The 14,312-nt window shown below is 34.5% G+C and overlaps 1 protein-coding gene across 5 annotated transcripts in view; it reads left to right on the top strand.

Annotated features, from left to right (window-relative positions):
• MYO16 (myosin XVI) overlaps positions 1 to 14,312 on the top strand; it is a 357,892-nt gene that overhangs the window by 267,738 nt on the left and 75,842 nt on the right. For all 5 annotated transcript variants that reach the window (XM_036381446.2, XM_036381432.2, XM_036381447.2 and 2 more), the window contains exons 24-27: positions 190 to 265; positions 2,908 to 3,083; positions 7,884 to 7,964; positions 8,635 to 8,840. In XM_036381446.2, coding sequence (XP_036237339.1) covers positions 190 to 265; positions 2,908 to 3,083; positions 7,884 to 7,964; positions 8,635 to 8,840 — 539 coding nt within the window. The remainder of the gene's footprint in view (positions 1 to 189; positions 266 to 2,907; positions 3,084 to 7,883; positions 7,965 to 8,634; positions 8,841 to 14,312) is intronic.

The following is a 14,312-nucleotide window of genomic DNA, read 5'->3' on the forward strand; positions in this document are numbered from 1 at the left end:
GAGGCGTGTAATGTTCAACAACCAGTTCTTCTGGTCAGCATTGTAGGCTCTTAGAAAATGCCAAAAGATACTACCTGGTGCCAGCCTTCAACTGTTGAGTGAAAAAAAACATAACTTCATTTCTAGTGCTGTAAGATTTTTAAAAGATGCATTGGTCATTACTAATGATGTTGCAATATTTTATTATAGGTTACATATGAAATTGCTGGTGCGATAGAAAAAAATAAAGATTCCCTTTCACAAAATCTCATATTTGTAATGAAAAGTAAGTAAATGCTTTTGTGGTTGCTGTTGTTAGAAATCAAGATATTATGACTTGATTTTAATTTTCATTTTCGTTTTAAGAGACATTTATAAGTATTTTATTTCCAGTAAAAAAAAAATCACCCCTATCTTTATCAAGTATTTACATACAGTATTGTTTGAAATTTGCTCTAATTTAAAAGCTTTTAGATTCATGAACATAGAGCATCTTTATCATGTGATTTAAAGGAAAAGATGTAATATGATCGGTGAGAATGACTTACAGAAGACAATGAGTATGAACTACAGCAAAAATAAAACTTATAAAACAGGGGAAGGAAATTGGGCTCCCAAAATCATAGAGGCAGCAGTGGGTTGTACTCCACTGCTTGAGTACCTTTCTAAAAGCAGTAACTTGTGGGCGTTCTTATGGTTTTTCAGTGAAGAGATATAAATGTCCATTGAAATGCAAAATTAAGAGCCTTTCAGTGTGCATGTTACATAATTATGCCTAATAATAATAATGCAACCAATTAATTAATTAATTAATCATAATTAATGATTCATATTTTGATTAATGAAAACCTCTCTCATTTCCCCTTTCTGGAGAGGAAAAAACCAAAACATTTTCCTCAGGGAAATGCCAGTGTCACCCTGAGTGTCATTTGTCTTCTCTCCAACCACTGTAGGGTTTTCCACTTAATATATTATATACTTATATTTCTTTCCTTAGAAATAGAGGCCTGCTGTTAAAATTGATTTCATTTTAGCAATTTTACTGTAAAATTAGCCAAGCACCCTAGTAAAATAATTGGTGCATTTTAGATGCAAAAACTGTACATTCCGAATGAAGAAAGAAATTAAAGAAATTACCTGGAATATAAGCCCATTGATTGTAGTTTTAGAGATATTAAAGTTCTCACTACTTGGAATATAGATGATAATCTGCCAAAGAGCAGGTATGACAACCTCCAGTACGTTCGATGAGAGAGCATTCTTCCATTCTTCCACATAATCCCTTTTGCACTTTCATTGCTGTTTTGTGTAATCGGCTATGCAACTGTTAAAAAGCAAGAATGGAGGATGGATATAAAGAAATTGGATATATAAAGTTTAATGTGGGTGAGGGTGAGTATATATACAACTGAGGAGTAATAATCGTAATAATAATAATAATAATAACAACAATCAATTCTGCTAGAATATTTAAAAACATGTGAGTCATTTGAGATCTAAATGCCTTCTTTTTTAAGTGATTTAGGCTTAAAACCTGTTGATTGTCAGTGACATATTTCCTTTGGAGTCAGTTTCATAAGTTGTGTAATGTATAACTTAAGTGCATGCTTCCATTGATTTTCATTGAATTTCATTTCCTCAATCAAAACTTTTAAACTATAATTACATTAAATTAATTTGTATATATGTGTAGGAATGTGGAACATACCTGCCTGAAAAGTATCAGAAGAGAATTTTGACATAGGATGTATCTGTTTTAATTTGAAAGACATAATTTCTATGCCTGTCCTAATCCTACTTAGTACATTTTAAACATATTATGCCCACTGATTGTGCTGAAATAATTTCAATTATCTGTTTCCATATCTTCCTCATAAATTTAATGTTCTTGTTAAGTAAGGAATCTCCACAGAAAAAGAGAAACAAATCTATTGCATTTATCATATAGTAAGAAACCTGTAACCAGTTATTACAGGTTATTTATTTATAAAGAGTAAACTGAAGATTTTTACCTGTTAAACTATTATTTATGATGCTTATCCCATTCATCTTTCTGTGGTTTTTGTTTATTCATATGATATGTGTGATCATAATGCCAGTTTTCTAGTTCTTAAAAAAATTACTGGAATTCAGCATGGTTAAGGATGTGTCACACAATGAGTTCTTAACACTTATTGGTGCTGAGGCAGTACGAGCAGCATGTAATTATCATGTTCATCTGAAAAACCCTGTGGCCATAAATCCATAAAGGATAATTAGACTGAAATTAGGAGAAAGTATACTATCTGTCTTAAAATTCAGATTTTTTTTTTTGTTTAAAAGCGCCTCCTGGAAGCATATGTACAAGTAATAATATATCTGTATGCCATTGTCTTTTTTCTGTAAATGTTTTTAAGTGTGTTCTTGATATAGAGAAACCAAATTTTCTACAGTTCTATTCTTTGCATTGCCTTTTTGTTAAATCCCTGCTCATGCTTTGTGTATATATAATTCAGTGCAATGAGTGTGTATAATTTATTTCTGCCAAGTGCCTTGATTGTTTCTAAAAACTACATGTTAGGAAATTGTGCAGAACTCATCTCTTATATTGCTTTAATAGATAGATAAATTGGGAATCTGTAATGGAACAAAATTCAGAGGTGATGTTCCCATAAGTAATTAAGTTTAGACAGATCAGTCTGAAGGGTTTTGGTTTATGTCCTCCATTGGTTCAGCACAGGACCTGAATATGCTGAAAAGAGTGTTACTCTTTTCAGACATTGAATTTTCTTTGATAAATTTGATAATGCTAATTTTTGATTTTTCCATTTGTTTTAGGTTTAATTATTTAATTCTCTCCTTTTGTGTGTCTTTTTACTGACAAATAAATATAATTTTCTAACTTGCCTTTTATCTTCATGTAATTTTTTCTTTTTTTTTTATTTCCAGCTAGTGAAAATGTGGTCATCAATCAATTGTTCCAGTCCAAACTGACACAAACTGGATCACTTGTTCCTCCATATCATTCCCTTAAAATCAAAGGGTGCAAAGCAGCTTTGCTCAGTAAAAAAACATCTGTAACCTGTGCAAGTGGAGAAGCAAAGAAGTATATTGAACTCAGCAAGGTAAGAATTTAGGATTAGTTCTCAATTCTTTCTCCTCTTGGCTCCTTGAAGATTTTTTCTGTTATTTTGTCATTTCTGAAATCATCTTGTTCTCTGCTTCATTCTCTGTAGTCATTACCTTATTAAAATAATTTAGTACTTAGTACCAACACTAAAGCAGCAAAAGTGAGAAAATGTTCTAATTTATGAACACTAATAATTCTGGTTCAGAAATCTCTTTCTTGGACTCTTTGAGCGGAAGGTCAAACAAGATGATGAGGTCCTTCGAGTCTGAATCATTCCAGGATTGCCTAGTTCCAAGGCTTACTAGCAGTCAATCCAGTCTAACTAATTTTTGGTTCTACAGGAATGCTTCTTCATTTTTTCTCCTTGAAAGACTTTATGGTGAATAGTTGAGTAAATTAAGACATAGGAAGTGGAAAAATAAAATCTTAATATTCTTATTATGTCAACATGAGAAGATTTCTGGTTTGCTAAACAGAGTTTTGTGTCATTTCATATGAAGATCAAATGTAAATTTTGGCTGCCATTGTTATTTTAAATGGTGTCTTATAGTAAATTTTCCCAGTCAATTTTAAATCAAATCAAATATGCCTTATTTCTAAGCTTACTTCTTTTCCTGCTAAGTCAGACAAAAACTTAAAAGAAAAACCCAAAGTAACACCATCCACAAAACCATAAACAAAAGCAAAAAAAGAGAGGAGCAGGAGAGAAACTTTGAAGATTATCAGAAAATTAATTGTTCATGTCACATGGAACATCTCTCTTGAAAAGAAATAATGTGATTTAGTGAGTTAATTCATGACAGAGCTTTGGAATTTATCCTTCTAGAAAAGAAGCACTCACTTCTCACAATACATCAGCTGCTTCACCAGGCTTCCTGAATCTTACAACTCTATTTTTGGTCTACAGCTGCATAAAATTGATTCTGTCATGGGATTAAGGAGCCTGAACTCATGTGTCATTGTGGAAGGCTTTAGCAATGGGACTTTCCTTATAGTCCCCCTGCTGATAACAGCATAATTCCTGACTACTGTTCTTGTCAGTAATCTCAATGGAAAAACTTAAATTGAAGTGAATGATGTTGGTTTAAGGCTATATTTAGCAAACAGCTGAGGCCTTACAAGGTGCCTTTAGGTGCCTTTCCACTGTAGTAACAGCTTCCTAGAGGAAGCTTCCTAAGGATGTGAAAAACATCCTAGTCCCATACATGGGAGGAAGTATGAAAAGCATATCTGAGTTAAAAACCAGGGCAAAACACTGCGCAGTTGAGATCTCTGAAATTATGCTGGTTTTGACATGTCCAGAATTGCTTTTAACCTTTAGTTACTCTCTTGAGAGACAGAAGACATTCAATTCCCTTGGGAGTCATGATATCTGAAGTCAGAAATTTCAGATTCAGTGAGAATGTTGTAAACCTTTAGGCATTAGTTAGAAGGTGGGAAGAACTTCATCCTTCATCTGTCTGCAGAGACAAGGATGGCTTTGCTTCTCAAGCACAGGCTTTCAGAAGAGCTGTGCAGGTGAGACAGAACACATTGTTGATACTAAGTTGGCTTAATTTGAGCAAGGTACTGGGTTGCCCTGCAGGACTGGAGCAGAACTTTAGGAATCTAAGCTGTTCCATTGGCAAAAAGCAACTCGTTTTTTTGGAATAGGCACTCATTGCAGGAGCTGGAAGTAGGTAAGTTCTTAAATTCTATTGTGGATCAAACCCACATCTCTAACTGTGCAGTCCCAAGTAATTCCTTCCCTTTTTCAGTATAGCCTTGAAAATCTGCTGTGGTGGACTGAAATAATGTTTAGTTTGTTATTTTCTACTGTAATTGCAAATGCAATGTAAAGGGCTTTTTCTTGTCTGCTTAAAATTTAAATTATTATGAGTTGGAAAATCATAACCACTGAATTTTAATTGGAGTTTGTTCAGAGGTTAATGGCAATAAAGAGAAGAAAAAAAAATAGAATAGAGGAGGGAGAGAAGGAGGGACATTAAGGCAAAAATTATCAACCAGAGACTGATATTCCTTTTATATCTGAGGTTTGAGTCACAACATACATCATACTGTAGGCAGTAGGAATCATGAAATGGGAGGTACTCATGGTGCTGTGTATGGGCAGTAAGCTAGGCTCCACCTATCCAGGGAAGGGAATTACAGAAAGTTAAAGTCAAATAGGATTTTGTTATGAGTCCCCTCCTCTTTCATCTTGTCACTGCAATCCTAGCTAAATGCTTGGTTATATAATTATAAATGTCTCTTCATATTGCCGTGTATCTGTTTACCTTTCCATAAATGACTCTTGATGCTGAGCATGCCTCTTTGAACTAATGCTAGCATGGTAGGATCCAAGACAACAATGCATCCATTCTAAGGCAGACGTGAACAGATCTTTTAACTGGCCAGAAGTTTGGGGCACATAAGGAGTCACAGGAATTTGGGGATGCCAGGTCAAGCCTCTGTGACTTATGAAGATCATGTACCCTTTTCAAATAAAAGATATCTTCATTGACACTCTCACAACTCTTGCTCACATCAAATCTTGCTCCCTTGTTTTTCTCTAATCTTTTCCTGGTGCATATTTTGGCTCTGTTGTCCTCTCCTCACTTGCTTTGGAAGAATTGGTATGTTTCAGAGTTTATACAGCAAAAGTCTTTAGATATTTTTAGGAGGAGATTTTTAGCTTCTTAACAGAGATTTCAAATATACATATATGTGGGGTTTTTTTCTATAGATTAGAGGTAAAGATATTCCAATGTAAAGCTGTATATTACAGGGCAATAGAGAGGTACAGCTTGTGTGATATAGCCTTTTTCCTTAGCCCATAGCTGAAGATTAAAGATGTCCAAGTTTTGAGAGTTTGAATGAAATTTATTTTTTGCCTTTGTATTTTTTTTCATTTTTCATTTGATTTCTCTTTCTCATTCTGAAACAAATTTTTCTTTCCCATGGGAAGTCATATGTAACATAGGAGAGAGCAAGTAGGAAGTGTTGTTCTTAGATCTCCTACTAAGTCAAGAAGCAATCTTGAACTATTGATTTAAATATTGAGAGGAAAGTGTGACACCATTATACATAAAGTGGGAAAAATTCTATTTTGGTTATGTTCCTCAGTTATTTTTAAACTTTAATGAAAAATGTCATTGGGGTGCTAGTGGTCCTTTTTATGAGAAAAACTGGTGACGCTAGCAATTTATTTACAGATGCGAACAGGATGGGGCTGCTGGGATAGCATCTCAAGCTGTTTATTTTTCAGCATCAGTCTCATTACATGATTATTATAATGGAAAGATGCTAACAGCTCACTGTCCAGGCAGCAGGCCAGAAAACTTAATGTGACAGCATACTATATAACTTGCTTAGCCAATTACATGAAGCAAAAACATATTGACAGTAGTTCTATCCAATCACCATATGCTCATGTAGCTTTAGTTAAAACAATGCTTACTTATTTTCAAATACAATACCTGTTTATAAGAGACAACACACAGAGCACTATTCATAAGCTTAACCTTCTTAATATCTTGCTAGATCAACTTTTTGCTACTTAGAAAGCTTATACAAGTACTAATACACAGCTTTATTGTTCTATTCCCATATCTTTTTTACAGCTTAAATGATTTTTCTGCTGCTTTAGCACTGTTCACAATTCTGCTGTATCTGAAGCCTGTCTTATGCAGTTTTCAGAAGGCCAAAGCCTTCTGATTTTATAGATTCCCACAAACTGGAACAAGCAGATCTTTTTACTTTTTAGTTTTTAAGTTGAGGGGGAATTTGCCTTTAAAATCTCATTGCATCCTAGTAAGTGAAATAAAAAAGAGCTCCAAAGTTTAGCATGGTGAGTAGAAAATTGCTTGCACTACAATATTTTTAATGGCATTTGGCTTGAGTGGGCCAAGCTGAGAAGATGTAAGCTTTTTTGATAAAACTGGAAAAAGCAGTAGGCCAGAATATGCTGACTCAATAGAAGGGGATTTCTTTATGGGGTAAGTGGAAGAAAGGCAATGGAGAGTCAGAGGTGAAAAGGTTGTCATTGATAAGGGGGTTTAAATCTCACAGCTTTGCCAAACCCTGGAATGCAATAATTTTGCCAGCCTTTCTGTGGAAAGTTTAACAAAAGACCCTAAATTCTGGGGCCACTTTTAGTCTGATTATTTCCGTTTCAGTCTCAAAGATAGGAAGTAGAGCAGCGAAAAATAAATTAATTTTCCCCTCCCAATTCTGGTGTATGGGGTAACATTGGTTCTAATGAGATAGGAAGTTGTTAATAATTTATATCTCAAATTGGTTAAAGCGTATTAAAAAGAGAAGTTTAACTGTGTTTTCATGTGCAAGAAGAAATTAGAAGATTTTTTTTAAATATTTGTATTAGTGTTTTGCTGTTGAGATTGTTTTAAATGATCTGTACTCTTAGATTTACTGACTTTAACATCTGCCAAAGGCATAAGGCACCTTCTTACAGAGTTACAGAATTATGCTACTTCTAGACTCTATGGGATACTAACTGCACAAGTCCTACTTCCACAGACCTCTGAAACTTATTGATTTGCCCAGTTATTTGTTAAAGGTGTATTGTCATTATAATGTATGTAGCTGCTTTTGAAATCAAAACTTACCGGTCATGGCTCTGCAATTACCTGAGGATATTTATCCACTTCCCATCTCTTTCTGAAACTCAATCCTTCTCTATGGCACTATGTTTGTACAAATTTTTGCCTTCATTAGTCAACTGCAACAATGACAATAAAGGTCTACTGCCCATCTTGAGATAAAATTGTTGAGTGTGTGCTTTTCTCTTCCACAGCTGTTGAAAAAGAAAGGAACATCCTCATTTCTTCAGAGACTGGAACGAGGGGGCCCAACCACTGTGGCAATACAGCTCAGGGTCAGTGAACATCTTATGGACAGAAATTTGCAAAAGAATCTCCAGGTGTTTTAAAGGCAGTGTTAGCATTCAGAAACACATAATCACATAAGCGATTATATGCAGGTACTTTTATTAAGAGCTCTGGGTGTCAGGAGTATTCAACTCAAATCTGACTCCGACCATACATTTGAGATGATCATGTTTTTATATTCTATCATTATATAACTTTCACGTTAATTATTAAACTTATATTGTTCTATTGTATACATAGATTTCAGTCAAGCATGGCTTCTCATGGTTCCCCCTTAAATTTCTAACATAGTTTCTCATGATTCTTCTTATGATTATACAATAATTATATTTAGTTACTAAACAATCATCACATCTAACAATTATATCATTTATCATACTGCTTACGCAGGTGCAGTGATCTGAGAAAACACAAAGCCTAACATTTTCATAGTCTATCTTTAACATTTTCCAGGGCTCCACTATTAGCAGGATTACCCTCTGCAGATTGCAGTAGAAGAAAAAATCTTATGTTTGAAGAAGCGACTTGTATGACCTGGTCAACCCTTTTGAGAAAATAATGTTAAAAAGTTAGGAAGAGCATATGTATTGAACAATAGTCATAGCTCATAGTCAAAAGACTGATTGATAATTGCTGTTTTGTTGGTTTTTTCTCCAGAAATCACTTGCCGATATTATTGGGAAGCTGCAGAATTGCACACCACATTCCGTTCATTGTATAAAACCTAATAACTCCAAGTTGCCAGATACCTTTGATCATTTTTATGTGTCTGCTCAGCTGCAGTATATTGGTGTCCTAGACATGGTCAAAATTATCCGACATGGGTATCCAATACGTCTCTCTTTCACTGACTTCTTGTCAAGGTAAATTCTTTCAGGTTTCATAAAACCTTCTTTCTTACCTATAGTACAAAGCCTTCTGTCATGTTCTGGTAGCGCTTGCTGTGTTGTTTTGCTTATGTGTATTTCAGACTTTTTTCAGAGAAAATCTTGTCTGCCTGCAAGGGGTATAGGCCTGTTACTTTTTAATTGAACAAATAATGAACTTTATAAATAGATTTATAAATTCATAAATTTATAAAATTTATATTGATATGTAGAAATGTATTTATAAACATCATCAGAAAAATTAAGTTTTAAAAGTATGACCTCATAAAGGAGCCCTTTTTTTACAAGTTATGCTATTTGTATGATTTAAGATATATAAAATATTGTATATAGTCTGTAGATAATTAAAAAGGAGAAGGAGAAATAGTCTAATTTTTCAGATTTCTAGGTGTAGGTGTCATGGGTTCATTATTGTATTTCATAGGCTAGGATTTGTTTATGCCTGGTCATGAGGTACTAATGCTCATACCAAAACTCCATTTTTATTATTGTTAGAAATCAGTGACATCTTGAATTAATGTAAAAAGACAAAAAGGTCTGCTTCTGTTAGAAGGCAAACTCTTGTTCCCCATTCCCAGTTCAGTATTGGGTTTTTGGGTCACTTAATTCTTAAAAGATTCAGGAAAGAAAGAGGATTGTCTTGCCCAAGAAGTATTTGTTTAGCAGCCTCATGCACTCAAGACAAGTTCCATCCCTCTGCATGTTCTAGCCCTTGATTAATGTATATTTACCAGTCATGATCTGGCCTTTATTATTTTTCTTCTGTAAAATAGCATTAGCTGCTTACACAAGTTTGAGTTGTCTTCTTGGAAAAAGTTGTGGATGTTAAATTAGTGCTTGTGCAGAACATTTTTTTCTCTGTAAATACCAGTGAGGAGTATAGGAGTTTATAATTCTATCTCTTTCACAAATAAACCATCTGTGCCCTACCACAATATTCATTCTCCAGCGTGAATCAAGCTGGGCAGGCTGTTTGAGGAGAAGATGCACATAATGGGAGATTTGGGAAAGCTTTCATGTTCTGAGTTTGTATGGGCAATGTCTGCTGTATGTTTTTTTCAGCCAATAGACTGGAGGTAAGAAAGAAATATTGAATTCAGAGATTATGAGTTACCTTTTCAAAAAGTTTCCTAAAAACCTTCATTTGTGCTACATCTCTGTGTTGCCTTGGTGACTGAACAGGATGTTTTTAGAAACCAGATAATTAGTTTTGGTGATTTTTAGGTTAACTGTTTTAGTTTTGTTGGCTTTTCAGCCATACTCTGGTCTTGTCTTGCTAGTCATTGATTGGAATGAGAAATGATTTTGTCATATTTCCATATAGGCTTACACACCTGAACCTGATGGAGTTTTTCACCTTTCAAATTCTTATTTCCTTTGCTGTCAAACTGGTATTTCTAGTATTCCAAAGAGAATTTCTGGCCCTAATCCCAACCCAAATTCCCAAAAGATAGGAAATTACTATCCTCCCTCACCATCTCTGCAATTTTTGTGCATTTACTTTTTGGATCTTCTTTATCATATAAGTAATTGGGTCAGAATTCAAAATAGCTATTATTTAAAATTAAAACACTTTTTTTCTGCAGGCTTACAAGAAGAAAGTATGATTGAATTAGGAGACTTTGTGGCAAAGGGATGGAAGGTTGGAAAACCTATTTTCTATCACCAATCAGACAGTAGCAGTTCATTCTTAATTGGATGAATTTGAATAAATTTCTACTGCTTTCTAATTAGGGATTAATGATTAATATGACTTTTATTTAACCTATTTATATGTTCCATTTGAACTCTTACAATGGCTTAAGAGAGAGGTAGCTAAAGAAATGTCATATTTTGCAGGAGTATATCTTCCTGGGCTACAAAGCCTAATCATTATCTCTGTTGCTATCCTTTTGGATTTACTGGTTCTGCTTGTGTCTTATCAAAGTAAAAGTTGCCAGCTGTGAGGTGAACCCTTCAATCACCAAAGTTTGCTGATCAAAAGAGAAATCTTGTATAATTTCTCATTTTTAAATGGAAGCTGTGACACTTCTTCTCAATGAATATATAATAAAATGAGAATTCATAAGGTCAGATGCTTTAAATCCTGTTAAAGTAGGATAATTAAGAAATCATATATGTGATTTCAACAGATTTTCCAACTCCAGATGCAGTGTTTCTGCTGAATTTACCTGCAGTGTTGGCTCAATTTCTAAAGCTCTGTGAGCAGAGACAGGGATCAGATTTTACCTTACCTTAAAAATAGAAAACCTTGAGTAACACACATTTTACACTCCTGGAAAAGTTTACCCATACATATATTTTGCTTATTATGTTCAGAATGGTTCTCAGTGGACTATGTTTTTGAAATTCTAGCTTTGCTTTTTAAGTCAAGGCAGTGGCACAAACAAATATTTAAAGGGTTTAAAGTTTCCAATTTGCAGTCTCAATTGTACACATAGGTAAAGTATCCTCAAATATATTTTTTCTTGGAAGAAGAAAAATAGTAAAATAGCCATGGAATTAGGAACTGTCTGCAGATTGCTGTTTCTTTCAAATATTTAATGTTTTGATACCTTATTTAAAATTATTTCTGATTTAAAATAATTCTAATTTAAAATATATCTAATTTAGAATAAAATATGCAAAAAGCCCATTAGTAGAAACAGTAGTTTATTATGGTTTTGGTAGCCAGTGCCATGGAACAGGAAAAATAAGTATCAAGTGTCCGCACTGTTTCCAGTGCAGAACAATAGGGCTCAGAAACTCTCTGGGGCACAGACAGAGCCTCGTTATACAAGGTTAATATCTAGAATATATTCTCTTTGCATCAATTAATAAAATGGATCCTGGATGACTTCTGTGTCATTCACCACACGTGGTGCTCAAGGAAGACATGCAAAAGCCATTTTGAATAAAAATTTTTAAAAGTAACTATAGTGATCAAAGACCCATGAGGTGACCTCAGCAAAATACAAGAATACAGCTGTTCAGGGATATTCAGGTAAAAATGAGGTAGTAAGATGCTTTGTTTCACTCCCTCTGAAAAATTTTATTTTGGTAGCATCCTCCTCTACACTCTATGTTCTCTAAATTGAAATAGAACCTAAAATAATTCCTTCTTTCTACTTTAATGTTGCTCACCAAGTTTCTAAACTATACAGTTTTTTTTCTCTGTCTGTATTTCAGTTTCCATGCCCAAGGAAGAATCCAGTTACTCAGGTCTTTAAATGAGGCATCTGTGTTAGCCTTCCCTGCCAGTTTACAGGAAACACTCAGAGCTGTTGAAGCTCAGGATGTCATCTGTGGACTATTGGAACTGATAAGCAATTTGAGCCTTTCACTTAGCAGATAAGAATGGCAGGATTTCTTTGGCAAAAATCATGTTGTTCAGAAAGCCCAAATTCTAGTGTCCTGTTCCTTGCATTTATTTCTGCACTTTTTGAGTGTTTCTTGGAATTTCATTACTGTCTCTCAAGTTTCTAGATGGTCTTTTCTGGGTTTAATTCTATCAATTTATCCTTTTGTTTTCCATCATGTAGGTCCCATCTTGCCTTCTGTTGCTGCTCAAGAAAGAGCAGAGAAAATTTCATAGTCTGAAAGAGAATATGAAGGCTGTATGTAGAGACATTCCTTACAGTATGGTGGCAAGAAGGTCACTAGAATGTTATGATTTACTATTTCCAATAATCTTTTAAAATTTCTTAAATTGCACCAATCTAATCTTTAGTTTTACCTAGGCTAATGCAGCTATGAAGCTTTATAAGTAGTTATTTATCCTGTTAAGACAGTGTCAGATACTGGTTTGGAGGCTTCTCCTTTCTCATCCTCCTCCTCCTTGTCCTCTTTTCCCTTCCCCCGCCTTCCCTATCTTCTCTTTTTCTCCTTCTTCTTCCTCCTTTCACAATCTAATCTTGCTCTCCTATAAATAAGGTAAAAAATATCGAAATCACCAGCTGTAAGTTTATTAACAAAAAGGAAATAAAGAGTTAACATTCTGATGATTTTTTTGTTTTAAAGTAACTTCAAAAGATGGCAAAACATCCATTTTAGTAGGCAATATTCAGAAGGAAGAATATGGAACACAATGATAATGGATTCTTATGGTAATCATAGCAGTGAGGGTGAAACAAGTATGTTCAAAGACTCTTCTAATTACAGGTTTTCCTCTGATTTTGGTATGAAGTTCTTAATTAGTTCTTCAAGCTGCACTAAACTGCAGATCCTGAATTCTGTACTTCTAGTCGGGGCAGCATTCATTGATAATGAAATGCTCCAATATTGGTCTTTACATCAAAACTTTAGTGCTTCAGAGTACTAAATTATTATTAACTCTTTCAAATAATTGACTTTTCTAAGAGATTATTCTGAAGAGATATCTTGCTTTCTCAGGAAAGATTATGTTAATGCTGATATCATTGCTTTGTCAAGTACTGTCTATCTTTTTCTATAAAGCCCTTTTTAATAGCTGTTGTAATATTTTCACCAAATTTGTGCTATTAGCTGATGGCATATTGCACAGATGTGTTGTTTTTGTTTGTAAATCATATGCATGAGTCATTATTGTATATCTATACTCCCTTCATCCAGAAGCATTTTGTTGTTGACTTTTTTCTCTTTCTTTCCCCTCTCCCTTTTTCTTCCTCTGGAAAGCAGGGAAGCTATAATGTTCTATAATATATAATTTTTGAATTTAAAAAGTCAGCAGAATATTCCAGACTCTCATGAGTAAGTTAGGGCATTAGTGAGAATGATGTACAGAGCAGATTGAGAAGTGATGGGTCATCATCACACTGGCCCTCTCAGCTTTTTTGTCTGCTATGCAGCATCAGTGATCTCATAGAGCACTACGTTGATATGTGCCATGATACCTCAAATCTTTTCAAGGAAAGCAAGAGGCAATCTGACTGAGGCTACAAAAGCAGTATTTCATTAAAGTAGATGTAATGATGTCAATTTATATCAAATGGCAGTCTTGCCATTGTGGAGTTTGTTCCTTCAGACCTAGAGCTGGAAGTGATATTTCTGATTGAGGGTAATCATTTTTATTTGTCTTTCTTTCAGAATGCAAGCAAAGGTGAGTAAATGAAGTATCTTAAAGTCATCGGTTTCGAGGGCACTTTAAACACAAATTCATAAAATTGGTAATGACTGGCTTCCCATGAGGAGTGAAGGTCATCCTTGAAGTTTAAAACTGCAATTTTCAAAATGTCTGTGTCCTTGGCGATTTTGGTAATTACTATAGAATCATAGAATGGTTTGGGTTGGAAGGGACCTTAAAGATCATGTTGCTCCAAACTTGCCATGGACACCTTCCACTATGCAAGGTTGCTCAGAGCCGCATCTAATCTGGCCTTGGACACTTCCAGGCATAAGGCATCCACAGCTTCTCTGACCAACCTGTTCCAGTGCCTTTCCAATGCCACAGCAAAGAATTTTATCCTAATATCTAATTTAAACCTGTCTTAT

Source organism: Molothrus ater, chromosome 2 (genome assembly GCF_012460135.2).
Source record: "Molothrus ater isolate BHLD 08-10-18 breed brown headed cowbird chromosome 2, BPBGC_Mater_1.1, whole genome shotgun sequence".
Lineage (NCBI taxonomy): Eukaryota > Metazoa > Chordata > Aves > Passeriformes > Icteridae > Molothrus > Molothrus ater.